Raw genomic sequence first — 13,877 nt, 5'->3', positions numbered from 1 at the left:
ATACAGGCAGCTTACTTACAGCAGGACTTAATATTTACATGTTTGTAGCTCTTCTCCCATTAGAGCGTGTTCTGTGAGAACTTGGGAGTCTCTACCACGAGGATCACAAACTGCAGTTGTTGCTGTTTTCTTTTCCTGGCAACATCCATCTTCTTCCCCTTCTTTTGACTGTTTTTTTTTTTCACAGGTCCTCTTTGATATCAGTGCAGCTGTACAGTTGTATTTCACCCACTAAACATATCACTGGTGAGTCCATGCTGGTCATAATTTTGGATCCACATCACTGCAGACATATAAAGTAAACAAGGGATCAAAAGAGAAACAGAAAAACATGAAGAAAACAACAGGAAACTGGTAAGATAACAGGAAAAACGATACAGGTTTGCAACTGCCAGTTTCTTTCAATCACAATATGATATAGGTCAGTCTAAATTCACAGCTATGAAAAATATATATATATATTCACCACAAAACATATATATTGTAAGTGCAAGTTTGAATTTCAAAAGAAATAAACTAGCTTTACACCAAGTACTAACTAAAGCATTCTAAACTCTTAAAATGTTGCTATGTTTTGATCACTGCCTACTACAGGTGACTCCATTATAATGAAGTCCTCAGGACTGGCAGTTTTCTTTCACTGTATAGATATTTTGTTATAGCAAAACAACATGGTACATAAAGACATATAGCTAATAATTTTGGCGTCTGAATTTTAACTTCTTTGTAACGAGAGTTTCGTTATAAGCGTGTTTGTTAAAATGATAGAAAATAATAGAGATGTCTCTTTAAAATAAACTGCTTGCAGCAGCACAAAGTGACCAGACTGCCTCCAGCAGCCCAGACCCTTACCCGTGCAGATCCAGTCTGTTGACGATCTCCCTGACGTTAGTGATGAGGTTCTCGTTCTCCTGCGGTGAGTCCATGATGAGTTGGTGCAGCTTGGTCATGTAGGAGTCCACTGTGGTCAATGAGGGCACCTCGTTCGAGCCTTGGACATTCAAGTCACACAAGATGTACACGTATTATCTTCACAAGACACTCATGCACCACACTGAGAGGTGGATAGGATTGGATGGGGGGTTGGGGGGAGTTGAAGGATGGTGGCGGTGATCATGGCTAGAAATGTAGGAAATAGGTGTTGCTTTTAGTCTTTCTCTTGAAAATGTTCTCCCTCAGGAGATGTACGTGGCAGCGGGGGGGGGGGGGGGGGGGGGGGGGGGGGGGGGGAGGGAGGAGGCAGTGAGACACTGTGCAGAGATGCCATTGGTCTGAAGAACTTTACTACATATGCATCAAATGTTGAAGGACTCAAGACAGACAAAATATTCAATCTAAATCCTCTGATTAGCAGAAAATGTAATGCTCTTCAAAATGCCTCTGTATCAGTTGGGAAGGTAAATTCTCAATATTGGCTTTTGTATTCCAGGCAAATGAAGTCACAACGGAAGCAGAGACTCATGGGAGATCTTCCGCCTTGAGGCCATTTTAACAGAATCTCCACCTCTCCCATCCGAATTGGAATTTCTCCAGCTCTAGCCGAGTGCCTCCCGCTTACGGTATAGTTTCTCCTGCTTAAGGTTTATTTTTCTCTTGCCCAACTATAGTTCTTTGTAATATACAGTAAACCTCGGATAAGTCGACATCAAGTGAGTCAAAAATCACTTAACTCGAAGCAAAATAAAAAGTCCCGATTTTTCCCTATGTATTTTCTCCAAGAAATAGGAGGATAAGCCGAAGTACGAGAGTCGAATTTCGGCTGTGTCGAAGTAAAACATTCGGTACCTTTTGTACAAAATACACGTAGTTTACATCACTTGAGCCGAAGAAGATTTGTCTGGCATTCTCATTACATTTAGAGGAGAACAAAAAAATCGGCATGTCGCAGAACCCCGTCCCTGACCTGCTGCAGGTAAGCATGCACACTCAATATCTTTACATACACTGTACCGCTCCGTACGCATGTCGAATACATACACATGTATACATGTATACACACAGCACATTGATCCATACTTTATCCATACACACAGCACATCCATACTTTATCCATGTCAAGCCAGAACTCCTTGGTCAAGCCAATTGCTGCTTTATTACCTCCGCCAAGGGAGGAGGTTATGTTTTCATTACCGTTGGTTTGTTAGTTAGTTAGTTTGTCCGTGTGCAAAATGACTCAAAAAGTAGTCAACGGATTGTAATGAAACTTGCAGGAAAGGTTGAAAATGACACAAGTAACAAACGATTAACTTTTGGTAGTGATCCGAGAATTTTTGGGGAATTTATGAAGGATTTTTTATGTTTTGGCAGGTAAGGTCAATGAACTTGAGAGTTCAGGCTACGCGTATTTGAGGTTTGCATGCGCGCACTAAAGTGCGTGCTGGTGCGTGCTCTAGTTTCTGCTAGGGCGAGGCACGCCGTGCAGCTGAGGGTTTATGACGTAACAAAGCCTTGGGAAATCGGGCGGCTTTGTACGTATGGGTGGAAATCACTGATATTTCTATGGAAGAACAAGATCAGTGGAGGAAATGAGCTGCATGCTTGGCGGAGGTCTGCGCTCTCAGAGTGCTTCTCTAGTTATTTTAGTGACAGGCCAAGTGGGCGGAGCTTGTTTGTGCGTGCCCGGCTGGCTGTATAGTTTTGTTCAATGGAGGTGGGATGGGCCTGGGAGAGTGTTTGTCTCAGGGTAGGTTGACAGAGATGTACAATAATACATGTACATAACTGTGAGTCGAAAAAAAAATTGACTCTCACGAGAGTAGAAGTTCACTTAAGTCGACGCATTTTTGTCAGTCCCGAGAGCTTCGACTCATCATACTGTATGTTGCAAAATAAGGCTATGACAGTACTAGATAGCATCTTTAAACCTGGAACTTCCACGGCCCAGAAGTGGGTCCTGGACCCTGGCTAAATGGCATCATTAATGGGACTGCCACGTTGCTCACCTGGAAGGGGCACCCCGGCAAAGTTGGCGGTCAGCGTTGCCCGCAGCTGCTGCAGGTGGCTCTGCAGTGCCACATTGGTGTTGCGCTGCTGCACAGTCTCCGCCTCCAGCTTATCGATGGCCTCCTTCATCTTGTCGATGTGCTTCTGAAGGATGGCGTTCTGCTCCTCGTACTCTGTGGTCGACTTCCTCAGCTGCCGCAGCTCGTTCTCCCTTGCTGCATGCCAAGGAGAGACAGTGGTAAGATTAGAAACGCACTTGGAGAGCACTGACCTCCACCAAGCAGCTCATTTCCAGGACTACACACATGCTGAAAATCAACCTACATTGTATTTCCCAATGTAGTGTCTCAAGAGTCTATGGGTACCTCGGCTCCCTGCTGCGCCTTGACTGTGCATGCTGCACATAATGTATGCACACCTCAAGTACAATGTATGCACAGCTTGAACTCCCTCATTCGTTGGCACTGAATCCTTCAAAAAAAAAAAATCCTGGATCCAGATGGCCATCTGGATCACTACCAAAATTAAATCATCTGTTCCTAATGTCCTTATCAACTTTCCAGCAAGTTTCATCAAAATCTTTTTTAAAAATCATTCCCTTCCCCCCTCCTCATCAAAGTTTGGGCTATAGTTTACATACCCAATACCACAAAAGATTTTAGATTTGTGTGCATGCAGTTACAAAGTTGGGCATCCATAAACTACTTTTGCAATGGATCATACTCTGCAAAGCAGACAGCAAACTTGCTATTTGATTACATTTCACATGATGGTCTGGCTACTAGATCAGCAGAAAAGGTTGTCTCATTTTGTGTCTGCTGGCAGCAAAATGTCCTCAGAAAACTTTGAGCCTTGTTTTACTTCACAAACCCTATCCAGTTTACGATTTGACATGTTCATCCCTCAATCTCTCTCTTTTGGTCTAAAACTGTCTCGAAAGTTGATCAAACTTTAATAGTCACTCACCTTTGTTGTAGTTCAGAAATTCCTCTGTAAAGATAGGGATGTCAAAGCCAGGAATCTCTTCCCTATTGTCATCGATGAACTGGAAGGGAAAGATAGCAGTCATTGTGAAGGAGTGAAAGATTAAAGGTCCTATTAACCTTTGGAAGCAGTGATTTAAAAAATGTTCAAGATATCACATTTGATGCATATGTGTAGGTCTATTGTATCACAAAGCATCTTACCATATAACATTTTTGCAATAAAGCCTAAAATATAAGGAGATATCAGTGTTTTTCTCAATAAACCGAAACTGTAGTATGGTTTAGTCTGGAAACATTTTTATCATAACTATTGTTCACATTTTGTGTATTCAACAACACTTAACATCGATTATACGGATTCACATTTTTACAGTGGTTGCTTCTATCCCCAACTCACGTTTTAGAACTATTTTAACCCGTTGAGGACGAATTCCGAGAATACTCAGGCAGGTGCCTATGGGAAATGCGTGTTGTAGCAAAATCAGTCTGCCATCAATGGGTTAAAGCACTAATGTTGGGTTTTCGTTTCATCTGCAAATGGTAAATTAACTCTTTCCCTGCCAGGGGCTTTTGACAGAGTGTACAATGCTATGGAGTTATCTGTGCTAATCGGCACTCGAAGAACATAGAGGACTAATGCAAAGGTCATTCACTGCTTATAAAATGGAGGTGTCAAGTCACAAAATCAAGATAGATATTTTGTGGCATCCTAATAACCAACATATGAATGGAAATAGCTTTGCCTGATAGGTATACCAATGAATATGTTTCTATGTTTCTCTCTCTGCCATATTGCTTGCATGTAACTACGCTGATTTTTTAATCAAAACAGCTTTGTGAAAGTCCCTCTCACAGATATTTCTGACTGGTTTTAGTAGAAAGCTTCTTACAGCTCATTAAAAAAAAAAATATGAGAGCAAAGTTTAATTTTGGCAGACTGATCAGGAAAAGATTACAGCGTATCATTAGCACTTCGAGCACTTTGAAGCTCATAATGTACTGGCAGCTAATAAGAGGTGTCATTTTACTTACAGTAATGCAACAATAGACATACAGGAAAACGATATCATAGGAGGACAAGCAATCCACCTACATTCGGAATAAATGGGACACTCTATGAACTCTGTCATTTTCCTTCCCTAATTTGCAATCTGGTGTAATCCTAGAGTGAAGTTCAGTTATTTTGATGCCAGCTGCATTTACAGGGCTCCGCTGCCTATTAAATGTTGTAGCATTTACTTTTTTTTTTTTAAAGAAAAAAAAAGATGGTTGCAACTACTTTGGCAAATTCGCAGGATTTTGACAGCTGATTTGTTGTTTCCATGGTAAATAGCATTAGTAAAAATGGTCTTTATTGTATTGGGCTAGGGTGAAATTCAATGTGTATTGGGATACTGAAATACACAGTGTCAGTTACCTTTTAATGAAGTCTGTGAAATATCTGCCATATAATTTTCACTAGTTTTCTTTTAGTGAATTTCAAAGATCAACTGAGGTTTGCAAAATGAACAACAGGCTAAAATATTAAAGGCTGTATCTCTTCTCAGCATGTCAGAGTTTTTTTTAAGAATTTATATTCAAGTGCATTTTGAAGATTTTCTGTTGGAAGCTATGAAAACAGAGCATTCTTTAAGCATGTATGCCCATTTAATCTTAAATGCCTACAACATTTAATATCAGGTAACATAACATGCATAACTGATAGTCCAACCTGCGCGTCAAATGAGCAGAGCACCCAATACAAGCTTAAACTGTATCCCATTATACAGGAGACTACTGTACTAATCAACTATGTCCTATGACTATGGGTGTATCTGAGCGCTCCTAAAGCATACTGTACCGTACCGTACCGTACCATACCCAAAACAGAGGAGAGCTCAAAAACTCCAAAAGTGTACCACATTGTATCATACTGTGCCAAAAGTGGACCACTTCTCGATGTGCTCCTAAACCATATCATATAGTACCTTTGAAGTTGGCATGAGAAGAATACGCGTCACACGTACTATATCATAATGCAAAGAGTTAATTCTCTTTTCAGGAAAACTGTATGTAGCATACATGTAATCACACCAGGTGCATTACCCTGTTGCCACACACAATGTGTGACCCCTCTGACTCAAGTCCGAAAGTCACTCATAAGGTATGCTTTCTCCATCAAATGCTTCCAAACTGGCATGGTATGGTAGGGTACGGTATTGTTTGGTTTGCTGCAGTTTGCTTTTTAGAGCTCAAATGTGGCCTATGACATAGACAGTAGAAGCACCCCCTTGCTCACGTCCATGGAGGAGCCATTGATCTGGGACTCCTCAGCCTCCATCATCTCGTTGCGCAGCTTGCGCTCCTCCTGCTTCTTGGTGAAAGCCTTGAAGGCCTCCGTCTGCTGGTACTGCTGCAGCTCCTTGGCGTACCTCTCCTTGTCCCGATCCGCCTCGTCCAGGTAGCGCTGATACCGGGATGGATTGAGAGTGATGCAACACAGTGAGATGATCATATCATGCAAAATTTATGCGGTATATTACACTGTTATGTACAAGGGCAGAGTCAACCACTCCTAATCTTCTATACTGCCAATTCTCTGCTTATCTGCTACAAGGCATAATAATATGGTGCTTGTTCTCCACAGTAGCCTATGCAATGTTACAACTGCTCTACTAGAGGACCCTGTGATTATCATTACCTTTGCGTGGCCATGTATTGTGATACACTAATAGGTCGAGAGGGACATGGTGGGTAAAAACCTACTAGGATTGAGCAAAATTTACGGGTAGATGAGCATGATCAAGGTAAGTGTTGTGACGGTCTTCAACGCAACACTTTATAAAACCAGCTGGTTGCAACACGTGTTTCATGTTACTTCACCCCACACTCAGTGCTTATCTGATATGCCACATTCACATGTCTGTCTCAGTCGATGGCGTACAAAGTTCGCATATTTTGCTCAAATGCACAAACCTGCCCAAACCGATCGATAAAACGCCAAATGCCACCGAGCAATGAAATGAAAATTTCTGAGTAAATTCTATGTTTCTCTAAATGTTTTGTGTGCTGTGCAAAAGTCATGCCTGTGCAATTATGTAACCTGGGCCCCGTTGCTAGAAACTTTGCGTTTAAACGCAACTTGCAACTGATTGTCACTGGCCAATCAAAATCATTGTTGCATGCATGTCTTCTTAATAGGGCAGACCCTGAGCCGATCAGAATGGTTGTTTCAAAATTAGCAATTATTTGCAATTGATTGCAACTTTCTTGCAACGGGGCCCTGGTCATTTGCAAGAAAAAATAATCACAGATTTGTCATAAAAGTTATATCATAGAACAGCTTAAAATTTTCTCTATAATTTTGCTCATTGCGTGTAGCAGAAACTAGAGCAAGCACTTTTGTGCTTGTGTGAAAACCTCAAAAATGCGTACATGTAGCTTGAACTCCCAAGTTCATTGACCCTACCTGCCGAAATATAAAAAATCCTTCATAAAATCCCTATGTCAGATCACTACCAAAATTCAATCATCTGTTCCTTGTGTCATTCTCAATATTTCCTGCAAGTTTCATCCAAATCCATGCACAACTTTTTGAGTTATTTTGCACATGGACAAACAAACAAATTAATGGTAATGAAAACACAACCTTCTCCCTTGGCGGAGGTAATAATGTGGTACACACAGGGTTTACACCATGGCACATCAGAGATTCCTAAAATTGTTTACAAACAAATGTGCGATGTATATCCAAAGAAGCAGACTAACCTGCTTCTCCATTGGGGTCATTTTGGACCACTGGCCTGCCAACAGCTTTGTGATTTCCGCAAAGCTCATGTTGGGATTCTCTGCTCTGATCTTCTCGCGGCCTTCCTTCAGGAACCTCACGTAGCCTGTGTGGGGGGCCCGTGGGGCGTTGTGGTCCCTCAGGGGTTTCATCTTCCTCTTCTTACCCTTTGGCCATCCCCCTTTACCCTTCGACGCAGTCTGAAGGAGTGAAAGAGAAAGAGAAAACATGTTTTTATGAACACATAGAAAAGGAGAGCCTCTCCATAGGTTTATTTATGCTGTAATTTCAAAATACTATATTTGACATACTTAATCATATGATCTCTAATCAAAGGCAGCAACACTGATCTAACAGTATAGTACTGGTGGCATAGCATTTCTAATGATCATTCCTCCTTTACTGTATTTGCACCTTCAATGTAAACTATATTCATGACACAGTATGTCGTTTGTTTTGTTTTGTTTTTTGTTTTGTTTTTGTTTTGTTTTTGTTTTTTACTCTCTGACATATGAAAATTGAAAAATCTGACAACTTGAGCGGATGTTACAGTTTCTAAAGGATGATTACAGACATTACTCTTTTGGATAACAGCATGGAGGCAAAGGGCTGATTCTTACTTCTTCATTATGCGTGCAGTGTGCTGCAAATGATGCATCCACAAAGACTTTATAGCATGATGCTGTATTTCTGATACAAATGATATTTCTTCGAGGACACACGTACAGCATGCTCATGAATGATACTGTTACCTCTGCATCTTTGTTGTTATCCGTGGCATCCTGTGAAGGAGCATCCTGCTGTAGAATGTCCACTGTGATCAAATGAAATAGGAAGAGAACTTTACTATCAGGGTCACAGCACTCTTTCAAGGTTCTGTTGGACACATTAAACACCAAACTAACATCTAAATTCATGATGCTGTGAATTTTAGCATAATAATAAAATTTTGCACTCGATGTCAACTGTAGTTAGTAGCTCTTTGAAGTTTTAACATAAAACAACTCTGTCTTTCATATAAATTAGCTTTTTAGACTGAGTCTCCAATGTGCTGTTGTGAAGTGTCTAAGGTTTAGATAGGAGCTGACAAGGATCTATTCATAAGTGAAAAAAATTCTTACCAATTATTTTCAATGTCTATGGTTTCTCCAAGTTTACACTTGTAAGTTTCATACAGTTTATACATGACACATCTGACATGTCACTTATGGACACTACATTTTTTTTTTCACGTATGATAAAACATGTATTTTGCAATTATGTAAAATAGCCAGTCAAAACATTGTTTGAGGTAATTTTTCAAGGTAAGCTATTCATAATGGCTGATAGCTGATCGGAAGAGTACACCAGTGGGAGGAGTGAATACATGAATGATATCCCGAAAAATATTTCAGATGAACATTTTGTGCTTACCTTGTGAGATGTCTGTAATAATCTGCGGATTACTGAGTGACTGGTCCAGGCTTCCAGTGACATTTGGTGTGCTGGACTGACTAAAGCTGGAAATATGCATAGTTGATCAATTAGAAAAACCTTCAATGGGTGCATGTATGGAAGAAAGGGTTCAACGACTTCCACATCTCAAAATTGATATTCAAGCAAAGGAGCAGTAATCAGAAAGACTGGAGATCACTGGAAGATAGTGAATCATGATTAGATTTCTCCTTTTTTTTTTCTTCTTCTTCTCCATTCAAGGAGAGGATGCAAATGCAGGCAAAATCACAATGGCTGTTGGCAGTATGCCTCACTGACTGAAAAGAGTCAACAAAGTAAACAAACAACACTGCAGATGCCAGATCTTTATACTTGCATCTGCTTGCATCATCCCTGGATGGATAGCAAGCTAAAATTCATCATCATTAAAAACAGAACTTACAGTACATTTTTCTTAAAAACAGGTGTATGGTGTAAGTTCCTACCCATTTGTATTTAGACACGTTTTAATACACATACATACTGTTGTATCTTCGAATGGTATCTAACAACTAGTGACAGGAATGTGTGATATCAGCACACATGTACACATACCTTCCTTCCACAGTAAGCTGAGAGTCATCTTTAGAGACATCCTCCTCAAAGCCTGTGATGTTGAAGAGACCCCCAGAGCCTGAGGCTGAAGACATCAGAGATTGGTTGGTTGATCCCTCAGTGAGATCCATCGCTCATCCAACTTAGATGCAATGACCAATACCTGAGACAAACAATGACATAGAATGTACACCATTATGACTTCCACGGCCGAGAACTCTTCTGAGCTATGCACACATAACATAAAGTGTATCCATGGATGTTGAATCAACAGCATGCTGATGGTGATGATAATCCACCTGGGCCCATGTAAACAAAAACGTTCACCCTAATGTGAACCCTGATGAGATGATCCCTGAAGCATCTTTTTCTTCTTTTAGAATGATGCCCATGTACCATTCTGAAGTGAACCAACCAGTAGTTGAATATTATTGCAGATTTTTTCTTGTTTGTGCTTTCTTCAAGACAAAGTGGGATGGGATGTGGACTGACACTAAGTACGAGAAGGCGTACAGAATGACAAATTTTCTCTTTTGGAAACCAGGGCTGTGCAAGCACAAATCATGCTCCTGCAGTTTACTGCATCCAGGAACTTATTAGATTCCAGCACTCTGATGGTGGGCAGGGCCAGGTGGCTTCCTTGGAAGGCAGCAACTGTAGTGGCTGGTACAGTATTTTTACCAGGTTCCAGGCGTGAGCTATCTCCACTCTAGCCCCGGAGACCGCGCCGCTATGATGCGGCGGGGTCCTGGCAGCTACCTCGCAGTTTCGCTAAAGTGAGAATTACGAACAACTCCCTATTGCCACATACGGCGACTTCACAAATAAATCATGGGTTAAATTCTATCATAAACACAGTGACGATAAAAAATGAAATATACATTACCCCATTGCCTTGGTTCTTTTCACCAATTTATCTGGAAACTGCAAAATTTTCCACATTTTTTAGGAGTAAGCGGCCTGCCCTAGTTGGAGAGCCGTGCTACCATTTTGAGCCTGTATATCCATTTATACGCATGTAGCGAGTAATACGTAGCCTTTTGTCAAGGCCCTCTTGCTGTATGGTGTAGAGAGCCCAGCCGAGTAAGGAAGCGCCGACTCGCTTCGCTCGTCCCTTCGCTCGTCCGTTACAGCGAGAGGGCCTTGACAAAAGGCTAGCATGCAACGTTAGTGAGCATCGGTGAGCTGAAGATAATTCGCCTTATCAGACAATATTTTCTGCATCATACGTGTAAGTAACGAAATGCATCAAACAGTCGCCGATTTGAATCATTTAGGTTTAATCGACCCATGTAAGTATTCCTAGTAGTTTTTGTTGAAAAATTAAGGAAATATAGCGCCGGAACGGCACCCGTTTTGTACAACATTAAGATCTGAATGCGAAAACGGCACAGCCCCAACACGCTGCACTGCACGTTGGGGCTGGTCGCAGTTATCTCCACTCAAGTCATGAGTATGAAAAACCTTGTACATGTACATGTAGTCCGACCTGTTGTACACACACCTTTTTCTTCATCTTCCTTATGTGATTAATGCAAGGGCATGCAGTGTGAACTGAGAAAGATGTCATGAATCTCCTATCCCTAGCATGCAACTCATATGTGATCATGTCTGTGAACACATTGCACACGGTTTTTCACCATGACAGAAAAAAATACACACAAAAAAAAAAGAGAGAAAGATACAGACAGTACACATCTAGAAATCTAGGTAGATAAGTTATTCATAGGTCGCTGGGGATGCACTGACCTACAGAGCAAGAAATCCAACAGTAGCTGTGTTACGTTTCTTCACTGGACACTGCTTCTGAGAGCTGACTGAGTAGCTATTTAATACAGTTACAGGTAATTAGTTCTCAGGACACACACCAAATATTCAATATGTGGGACTGCACAATGTACATAATGTATCGAGGTGCGGAATTCAAAATAAAATGCAATTATATCAGTACTCTTATTCGCTAAGCGCTGTTCTTCTCATATCAGAATTTTTGCTTCCTAATATAGTTACAGAGCAAATAATCAGATGCATGGAAACAAGGGAATTGAAAATTCTTGATATCTATAAATGATAGCACTCACCAAATATAACTTGGCCCAAGCAGTTTGCCCAGCTTGCTGCAAGAATGAACGAACGTCGAAGTCAATACGTTTTTCATTGAAATGGCAATGCACGCACGCACACACGCACGCACAGCCAAAGAACCAAAGAGATTATAATCTCTTTGCAAAGAACACAACAGAGCCCTTGCTTTTCGTAGTCTTCTCTCAAGGCTGCGCGGTACAACTGTTATAATGAGATTAAATGAAATGAAATTTATTCATATTCCACGACGTTGTATATTACATACAACATATCATGACATTTTTGCATACAATTTCAAATGTAGAGGAGACTTTTAAGAAGCAGTGCATGTGAAATGTAGACCCCCTACGGAATACAGACAAAATTAAGATGTGTTTATTAGTTTAACAATTTCGGAAGAAACAACATTATGAGCTCTTTGTATGAATATATGAAAACATAGTATAGGATTACGTAGATGTACAAGGCGCTTACCGTGTAATGTTGCATAAAAGTATGAATGAAACAAAAGATTATCATCCTAGTATACATTTTGAAAATACTACTAGAAAACACTTGTGATTAAAATACACAGGCATACAAAACTACCGCAGCGTGAACCAATTATTAAAGAGAAAATCCAGTCCAAATATAAGCTAGTCTGATTAAAAAGAAAGAGTATACTGTTACGAATTCAAGGGTAAAAATTTGACTGAAATCGGACGAAAAATAAGGAAGTTATGAAATTTTGAAGTTTTGCTAATTTCTGCAAAACAGTTCTTGTACGGTGGATATGAATATGCAAATGAGTGAGCTAACCATGTCATACCCTCACAATATTCCATTGATCGAGTACAAAACATGACGAAAATGCAAAGTTTCTGTCATTGAAGTCTGAAACACGATGTTATTCGTGGTTGAATGACTTCAGAATAGTGATCAGTTGCATAAATGAGAATAGGAGAGTCTCGGGCATAATTGCGTTTGAATGAAAAACTTGACATTTCAAAATTTTATGCACATTATTATGGTAAGTATGTGAAGGAATGACATGCTCACTTTGCTATCTGCATATTCATATTAACTGTTCAAGAACTGCCCCCCCCCCCAAAAAAAAAAATGGCGAAACTTCAAAACTTAGTATTTTTCATCCGATTTTGATCAAAACTATACCTTTGAACTCGTAATATTTTACTCTTTCTTATCAGAGTAACTTATATTTGGACTGGATTTCCCCTTTAATACCGTTCAAGAAATTTAAAGCTATCAAAGCTCCGTGCTTGTGTCAATGAATGGTTAGAAAAGAATTGCATAGCTTAGTACCGATAAACAAATAATTTCTATTGCCAAAACTAGTTATAGGCCATTCTTAGGACGATAAAAATCGTTAGTTGCTTGCCTGGTTGAATAGGCACGCTTAATTTTATTCTTTTGGAACATTTCCTTCAATACAGCGGGAGTATCATTCATTTCTACATTGTATACATAAAACAATCCAGGTGAAGTATAATTTATGTTATATGGTATAATGGTATTTGATGTTAACATGGTTCTTTGTTTTGTTGTTAATCATAAAGGGGTTTTTTTAGACATGATTGAAATAATACACACGCACACACACACACACACATTATATATACATATATATATATATATATATATATATATATATATGCATTTCAAAATAAATAAAAGAAAACAGACACAAGTACCAAACGTAATACGCATACCCGGTGTTTTTTTTCTTTCTTTTTTTTTTTGGGGGGGTCATACTTTTTCATATTTATTCTCTTCTTCTTTTCTTTTCCTTGCTCTTCTTTTCTTTACTTATCTCTGATTATTGAAGACTCTCTCTGTACTAGCCTTGTAAATCATTTTTCATTAGGGATTTAGTTTTCATGTTTTGTGTTTCATGTGTATAGTGTATTATACTTGCATTATGAATCTGAGACAAATCTGAGGCAAGAAGAACAGTCATATCTTTCTTTCATTTAATATGCCTTGTCCGCCTTGGACTACTTAACATAACAATGTCGGAATTTCGGAGCTTGGGTATTTGTTCCATGTTCATCGTGTCACTGCCGGCAACT

General features: G+C 39.8%; 1 protein-coding gene across 1 annotated transcript; it reads right to left on the bottom strand.

The window, feature by feature from the left end:
• Window positions 1–261: 261 nt before the first annotated feature.
• Window positions 262–11,838, bottom strand: LOC139720890 (high mobility group protein 20A-like). Its single transcript, XM_071632220.1, has 10 exons — window positions 11,805–11,838; window positions 9,724–9,886; window positions 9,109–9,194; window positions 8,448–8,509; window positions 7,677–7,895; window positions 6,208–6,375; window positions 3,910–3,988; window positions 2,943–3,158; window positions 853–991; window positions 262–283 (listed from the first exon to the last, which is right to left on the bottom strand). The coding sequence occupies exons 2-10, from the start codon at window positions 9,852–9,854 to the stop codon at window positions 262–264; spliced, it is 1,122 nt and encodes a 373-aa protein (XP_071488321.1). The 5' UTR covers window positions 9,855–9,886; window positions 11,805–11,838.
• Window positions 11,839–13,877: the final 2,039 nt, after the last annotated feature.

This window comes from Diadema antillarum, unplaced genomic scaffold (genome assembly GCF_040938485.1).
Source record: "Diadema antillarum isolate AM-2024a unplaced genomic scaffold, OU_Dant_1.0 scf00000134, whole genome shotgun sequence".
Taxonomy (NCBI): domain Eukaryota; kingdom Metazoa; phylum Echinodermata; class Echinoidea; order Diadematoida; family Diadematidae; genus Diadema; species Diadema antillarum.
Note: the sequence above shows the minus strand (reverse complement) of the source record. Positions and strands in the feature narration are given on the sequence as shown.

Coding starts and splice junctions, on each gene's coding strand:
- LOC139720890 (XM_071632220.1), bottom strand. CDS start 9,854: ATGGATCTCACTGAGGGATCAACCAACCAATCTCTGATGTCTTCAGCC. Junction 9,195..9,723: donor CAGCTTACTGTGGAAGGAAG/GTATGTGTACAT, acceptor GCATATTTCCAG/CTTTAGTCAGTCCAGCACAC. Junction 992..2,942: donor TGCCGGGGTGCCCCTTCCAG/GTGAGCAACGTG, acceptor TGAATGTCCAAG/GCTCGAACGAGGTGCCCTCA.